We start from the raw sequence: 8111 nt of genomic DNA, 5'->3' as shown, positions 1-8111 counted from the left end.
AGTGAAACAAAGGAAGCATATAAAAAACTAATATTTCCTGAAAATTTAAGAAAAGTAGATGAAATTTGGACTAGCCAATTTCTATTTTAGTTCACTTATTTCTTTTTATTTGGAAGTACATGTATTGCTTGTTAGACCCTATTTGATATTTCCATTTTATGCTAAAATGAAAACATTGATCTTAGATAATAAAGGTAGGCATTGCTTGACTGGAAACAGAATAAAAAAAATAATGTCAGGTCAAATGATCAAATGACCTCGACCATACCTTGCCTCTATTATAAAACGTGCAAATTTAATCTAACTGATACTATCTCTAAGTGACATTGTCTTCTTCAATTTTTGAAAACCCCGCTAATTTTTAAATACAATAAATATGAGAAGAATTCCCCTTAATCGACGAAGTTTATAACATATGATATACATGGGAAGTTCTCTTAAAACACTTTAAAATACTGATAATAGTGTTGCAAGATATCAGGAAATTAAATATCGTTAAGAAGAGTGCCACACTTAATGCTAATCCAGTAAAGGTTCAAGGAATTTTTCTGTTTTAGAAGGTAAGTGATTTGCATCCTGTTATAGCATTTATAACTGAGGAAAGTTTATTTTGAAAGATGATCCACTTTAAAAATAGAGTGTAGTATAGCTTGGCACTAGCGACAAATCGACAAATGGCATACGCACAATAACATGGAGTAAATAATCCATTTTAATATGCATTTTCATGTATGCTTTTTCTCACTGATTCTGAAAGGGGAAAAAAGAAACAGTATCACACCTGCAGGATAATATGACAATGGGAACTTTTTCTACAATGGACTTCACAAACACTACTCTAGAGTCTACAACATCACAGAGCAGCACAGAGGTAGGGGCAACTGTGATGACAACTTTATCAGAAACTTACAACACTTCAGTTGTAATGACAACCACAACCGAAAACAACATTACTACGGTGGCTGGAGAATCCACAACAAGTGATTTCTCTTCAACGGAGTCCATTACAACAGTCTGTTCTGGTATTATATTTCATAAACACATTTCCTTTTTGAGATATGATTTGTTGTATGTTACGAGGGGTGATCAAAAAGTTCGCGAACTAATTGAATAACTTCCATAAAAGAAACAATATTCCTCGTATAATTGACAACAAACTCTATAAAAAATAACAGAATATCTATGTAGGGAGAATGTCTTTGGCGAATATACATATTTAGTTATATATTCTTGATTTTTTGCATTTGCAAGGCAGCTTTTTTGAACATCAGTATAGCCGTATCAGATTTTAGACTCATATAGATCTGCAGGACAGAATCAAACATACATATGATGCATATGTAAGACTCTAAAGTGCGATGGTGACGCCAAACCCCGATGGCTTGCTGTCTTTACGGACACCAAAGTCTGATGGTCACGCTAAAGTCCGATGGTTCGTTTCCTATGAGACACGCGACGCTATAATGCAATGATCTGACACGCCAAAGTCCGATGGTGCGAAGGAACAATCAACGTTTATGACGTCACACTAGTCCGACGTCATGACGTTGTCCTGCATTCAAAATACATTGGACCGGTCACGGTAGCCTAGTGGTAGAGCGTTCGCTTCGTGATCGGGAGGCCCGGGTTCGATTCTCGATCGCGGCGCCGCGTCATACCTAAGACGTAAACATAGGTAGTGACTGTTCCTTCGCCAAGCGCTCGGCACTAGAAGTGAAAGTCACGGGTCTTTCGGATACGACCTTAAAAACGTAGGTCCCGTGTCACGGTAGGCGTTGGCACGTTAAAGAACCCTCACTGCTCAATGGCCCTGAGTGCCGAGTATAGGTCTAAATTTGAAGCCCTTCACCGGCATCGGTGACGTCTCCATATGAGTGAAAAATTCTCAAGAGGGACGTTAAACAATATACAATCAATCAATCAAAATACATTGATTTAGTATTTGTCCCGCTTACAATTTCACTGATTTTGCTTATTGATTTCGCCCAGCAGAGCTATTAGGGTTAGTCCTTTTACACCATTCGACTGATTGGGTTAATTATTGAACACCAATGTGTTTCTTCGAACTCACCCAAGAGATTTTATGGTTAGTCCTCGCACACTATTGGACTGATTTGGATTAGTCCTGCACCCATCCAAGATACCTAGCTTACGGTTGTTACACATTTTTCGACTGGTAAGTGTTAGTCTCGCACCTATATCCAAAAGATTAGGGTAAGTCTTTGCATTTAATATTTATTTGTATTTATTTCAAACAATCGGGCTTTGCAATGGCGCGGCATCGCATTTTTGCGCAGTAGTACTATGACGTCATAAACGTTAATTGGTTTCTGCACCATCGGACTTTGGCGTGTCAAACCATAGGGGTTTGGCGCAGACCATCGGACTTTGGCGTGACCATCGGACTTTGGAGTCCCATCCCACTTTGGAGTCCTACATATATATACATACAAACCTGTGATGATGATAGGCATTTTCAAACAAAATTTCTAATTAAATTTTTAGATGATTTTACACTGCAAATATTGTTTTTTATACATCAAACTGATCGATGATCATTTTATTTGTTCAACTAGATTCTATTTTTTATCATTCATTTTTACGTAATAAAGATTTTAATACAAAAGGGTATGTATGGTGTCTAGTAATATAAATTAATTTATGAATTTGTTTAAATTTTGAAAAAAAAAATGCTCAGAATATATCACAAAATGATTTCTTTAAAAAAATATTTCCCTTTCAGACACATGTGATGGACTAAGCGATGGAAGTAAAGTATTGATATTGAAATTCATTTTTTCTTCATTAGATTTGTTTACAATCAACTCAATTTTTAAAAAAAATGAGAATCGCTTCTTTTCATCTCATAGTTAAAACATTTTTAATAAACATTGTTAAATATATGTATATGTAAACTGTAAGAGCTAATGGTATTAACAGATACTGTTATTTAACCTGATCTGATACTATTTTTCTTATATGCTAACCCTCTTCTTCTTTCAGTTGTGATTGCTGCTGTGGTTGGAGCTTTTGTACTTGTTATATGTACAATATCCTTGATTATATATACACAAAGAAGGCCGAGGTTGGTATATGTCATTAAAATCAATAATATAATATAAACGTATTCTTAAAAGTTTGGATTACTGATATCCTAGCATGTAAATCAGAATTTAAAGATTTAAAGGTGATTTAAATTAGCAAGGTAATAAATATGCTGGATATACATTCTTCAATATAGTCCCCCAACTTGTATGTGACGCATGTTTTTCAGAATATTTTATTTATCAAATAGTGAGGTTTTACCGGTGCTTTATCAATTTTGATTTGTAAAAAGTTTTTAAAAAGTTTTATGATATATTAGATTTCATTAAAAATACAAATTGTTTTCCTTTGGAAGAAAATTTAAAAATAACACCGAGGAAAGAGTCACTTAGATATTTTAAAAATTTGTTCAAGTATCTATTCTTTACAAATAAACAGATTTTTTCCTTTTTTAATAACTCTTAATAAGTGTTCCCTCTGTTAATTAATTGTTAAGTGGTAATTGTCGCCCAAATCTTACAACCCCTTCAAATACATGTAAGCCCATTGACATAACCACTTCTCAATTTATATTTGAAAAAAAAAATTTCAGCAAACTGAAGTACCAACTACAACAGGAGAGTCAGACAAAAGAGTATTTCAAGCATACCCGGTCAGCAATGTATGATGAAATTGACCCAGATATAGAAATAAAAATCGTGTCCACGGGGGCAGATGTTGTAGAAGAGAAAGTCAACGAACCAAAAATGGAGGCCACAGTGGAGAATAATCCTTACGTTGATTGTCCGGCAAACCTGTACGATAAAACATTCACCCCCAGACCCTGTGTGTATGAACTACAGCGTAATATTTACCACACAGTTGACACGTGCAAAGATCAAGATGATGGGGGCAACATAAAGGCGACCTAAAAGGATAACATTTTGACAATTTTTATTTGAATGACAAAGATTCAAGTTAAAGTAAATAATTTTATAAGAAAGTTATTGGAGCATTGTAGTTTTACACGTGTTTTTTTTTTAAAGAAAAATGCTTATTTAAAGTTTAAACTCATATTTTTGAATTTTCCTTATTCAATAAACAAACACAATGTAAACTGAAAAACATGTGTATTTATAGTCCATGTTACTGGCAATTTGTAGCAGCGTGTTATGTATACATATCTCATTCTTTTTGATCAGGAACTTCCTGATTTACATACGACCTTTGTTGTTGTAATTTAAGCACAGGAAAATTGGCTTAATTCCTAAAACAGAAAATCTTATATAAGAATGTTTTAGGGGAAGGGGGATGAAGGTTAGAGGCACCGGGCTTCCTATTTTTTCCATACAGAAGAGTAAATATATATGATTTGTGGCAGTATATAGTTATTATTGTTATAACCATATTATATCGGTGACAATATGGGTTAACGTCGGTGACAATATGAGTCTTTCCTTATCGTACATATTGTCTACAGAATATTGTTGTCCATTAACTTATTTTTACATTATCGCCAAAATATTCCATTGGTACATATTGTCGCATGCTGCAAATTTTTACAGGTATATATTGTCGCTTGAAATAAATTTAGTCTACTTTCATTCCTCATATATTCACCTCACTGTAGCAATTATGATATTGAAGATGATGGTGATCTTAATGATGATATTGATCTCGAAAAGCATAAATTGAATTTACATGACATCGCTTATTTGACACTTTTCAGTTCTAGTGAATTTAATCAGATGCAGTCGTTGTCATACATGAATATAATAGATATGACTAATACTTTGCAGTGGAGAATCAGTGCCAAAAATTATTAAAATTCATGAAATGACAAAGAAAATCACCTACTCCGCCCATATATCTGAAACTTCAATGAAACACGCGCTTTGAAGTTTATGTTTAAAAAATTCAATATCTCCAGTGAAGCGAAAAATGTAACATTTCACAATTTTGCTGGTGAAACGCCTGATAACAAAAAATCTATTAGAGCTAGTAGATTAAATGAGAAGACTTTAAAAGTGTTAATCCCCAACTCAAATGATATCGGTACAATAATACTAAGCACCGACAAAACATATAATCCTAATAAATATAACCATAAAACAGAAAAATTACATTGATCATCACGAATATAAACCAAGAGAAAAATATGCGGATAAATTAAGAATTCTGGTTATCTTGGCATACAAGTATGATATATTCTGGACTCAATTCTTTGACAAATGCACGAAGTGCAAAGGATAAGAAGGTAATGTCCCCGATGATATATACTGATCGATTGTATGTGTATCGATTCATATTAAATTATTAATGTGAATTTTAAGATATTTGATATAAATAAAAGGAAATTAAAAAAACCCAAAAATAAAAAACCCCCACATGCTTTTACCAAATATATTGAATAATTTCAAACATTCAATGCATGTCTTAAAATATTCATAATGTCGATTAGAATAACTTTCTTTCAAAAAATTAATCTTCTAAAATTGACATGCATTCTGATATAATAATATCTGGTTTTAGTGTATTAACATAAATACAATTAATTAGTTTTGTTTCCTTGATATACCTAAAAATAGAATAAACTAAGGAAATATATATCGAAGTAAATGTAAACTAAATTTAACATTTATATCTTCTTTCTTTTCACAATTATGAAACTTTGGTGTGTTACGTTGCTTTTTCTATTTATTAGAGGTAAGTTCATGTTCAATTACATTTTCATAACCTTGACTATATATAAAGAATTTTGAACAGTTTTATCAAAGTTAACCTGTAATTAATTTTTACAAATTTATGTAAAAATGTTTATCATTTTATCATTCAATTTGCAGCTCATAATTGCAACAGACTTACAGTAAATATTTCTGAATGTCGTGAAAGATATATAAGCTATTTGCAAAGTGAAAATCACAACAACACCGATTCAAATAGAATCCTTCGTGTATGGAATATTGTTACACCAAAATGTACACAACAATTGCTAATTCACATTCAAAAGTTTGATTTTGGAAGTGGATGTAATTATTTCCTTAAGGTATCATCAATGATTTTTGTTGAAGATTCATTTAGACTTCAAGCATGTCACTATATATGTCATTATATATATTATCTTTTTCTTAGATACAGGAAGTAACATCTTCTCAGATTTTGTTGGATAATTGTACAAGACCACGCTTTATAATAGCAGAGGGAAACAGACTAAAAATATCTCTGATAGCGGAAAAGTCGATTGCAAATTTCAATGGCAACGGATTAAGTATTAGTATCAAAAGTATGTTGCACTATCTTAAATAATTCGGTTTTCATGACTTTGAAGGAACCTTAACATAAATCATAACTTTACCGATAATTTTATTTTTCCCCTGTTCCCAGTTTTATGACACATGCATATCACCTTTGCAATTGCAATACAATAAGAATAAATCAAATTAGCCTTTTCGTGATTTCTAAAATCAAAACACACTAAGCAACGCATGTGTGTATTCATATTTGTTACGAAAAGGTATAAAAAACTCTTATGCAATAAATATATAAATTGTATACATAATATTTTGTAGGAAATTGCACCGATATAGAGCAATGCAAAAGAATACTAGTATCATCGATTCAGCTTTATGACAGTGCAAGCACAAATTCAGTTGGATTTTTCCCTAAGGACACCCGTATTACAAGGTTACCTGTTAAAAACAAAGATAATACATACACGTTCAAGAAAAGCAGATCTTCTCTAGAAACAGTGACAACAATTCCAGACAGTAACAGCGTCAGCTCCAAAGGCAATTTTTTTTTTCAAGATTTGCTACATTTTATTGTAGAGTAAGCTAGCTTACTTTAATAAATTCTCGAGAGGGATGTTAAACAACATACAATCAATCAATCAATCAATCAATCTTTTTAAATTAAAATGCCGTTTTTCTCGACTTACAATTTCTACAATTACTACAGCAATACATCATTTTCTTTGATCAGAATATACTTCAGATAAATAAATGGAAAATAATGAATATATGAATAAAATTTTAAATGCTTTTATATTTCAGTGACCGTGGTGGTTTTCATAGTTTTATCTGGTCTCATTGCAGTGGTTGTCTTCGTTATTGTTGTGACTGTAATGAAAAAAAAGTAGGTAGCTTCTTTTCAGTTTTTCTGCTTTAAAATTATTTGGTTTCTCCTATAGAAAATTCAGTGCAATCATTGCTTTTGTTACAGGCACACAAACACGTGAACATGAGATGCGTTTTTTTCCAAATCAAAGCATTATTCTTCGTTTCATTTTCAGGTTTAAAGAAGAAAGGAGTAAGAATGAAGACAAACTTATATGCACCACGATATATTCAAAAGCACAATATCAAAATTCCAAAGATATATCAGATGAATGTCCTATATATAGTCTTGCATCAGAAATCAAAATAACTTAAAAGAAAACGTTAAAGAAGACATTATCTACGGAAAATCCAGCAGCAACTAATGACGGCAACTCTTTTTAAAATTTATTGTTACAAAATTTTTCTTTAATAAAGTTGACAGACCGAGCAGAAACTAAAATCTTTTTGAGGTTTCTCCCTGAGACCTTTGTAGATACCTAAATGAAAACAACCCTTGGCTAAACAATCCTTTAATGATGCACGTTATTGAGTAGTTTTGTCTGGTTTCTGACTAAATGAAATCGTAATATGTTTCATATTTAATGTGAATGATTGAAATATTTTCCCCCTCCCCCCCCATAATTTTGCAAGTTTTAATAGAAATGGTTAACTGATTTCGAAATTTAGCAATGACTATTTTCCGGCAGAATAGCAGTGGGTGAAAGTTTTCTCCTTTTCTGCTTTTAAAAATCACTACAAATTAATGTATGTAACAAAATTTTTTTGTGACCTACTCAACATTCAAAGCTTTTTTTTTTTTGTTTATAATTTTGTTTCTTGATAGGACAACTTCATCATATTTGATATAAAAAAGAATAAACATATGAAGTAGATAAAAATATTATATTTTCAATGAAAATATAAGAAAAATATAGGAAATTCGGATCAGTGAAAATCTATTTTAATTACATTATTTGTTTAAATTTGGTA

At 31.7% G+C, this 8111-nt stretch overlaps 2 protein-coding genes across 2 annotated transcripts; both read left to right on the top strand.

Annotated features, from left to right (window-relative positions):
* Positions 1 to 637: 637 nt before the first annotated feature.
* Positions 638 to 4064, top strand: LOC134271552 (uncharacterized). Its single transcript, XM_062753758.1, has 4 exons — positions 638 to 1022; positions 2744 to 2770; positions 3004 to 3085; positions 3638 to 4064. Exons 1-4 carry the CDS (start codon positions 794 to 796, stop codon positions 3954 to 3956), a joined length of 657 nt encoding a protein of 218 aa, XP_062609742.1. The 5' UTR covers positions 638 to 793; the 3' UTR covers positions 3957 to 4064.
* Positions 4065 to 5638: 1574 nt separating this feature from the next.
* LOC134271551 (uncharacterized) lies at positions 5639 to 7532 on the top strand. The gene is made up of 6 exons (XM_062753757.1): positions 5639 to 5730; positions 5868 to 6070; positions 6157 to 6307; positions 6594 to 6812; positions 7077 to 7158; positions 7316 to 7532. The coding sequence occupies exons 1-6, from the start codon at positions 5688 to 5690 to the stop codon at positions 7452 to 7454; spliced, it is 837 nt and encodes a 278-aa protein (XP_062609741.1). The 5' UTR covers positions 5639 to 5687; the 3' UTR covers positions 7455 to 7532.
* Positions 7533 to 8111: the final 579 nt, after the last annotated feature.

The sequence above is a fragment of the Saccostrea cucullata genome, unplaced genomic scaffold (genome assembly GCF_032062105.1).
Source record: "Saccostrea cucullata isolate Sc308-1 unplaced genomic scaffold, CSIRO_AGI_Scuc_v1 ctg215, whole genome shotgun sequence".
Lineage (NCBI taxonomy): Eukaryota > Metazoa > Mollusca > Bivalvia > Ostreida > Ostreidae > Saccostrea > Saccostrea cuccullata.
The sequence above is the reverse complement of the archived record's forward strand: the minus strand, read 5'-3'. Positions and strand labels throughout refer to the sequence as shown.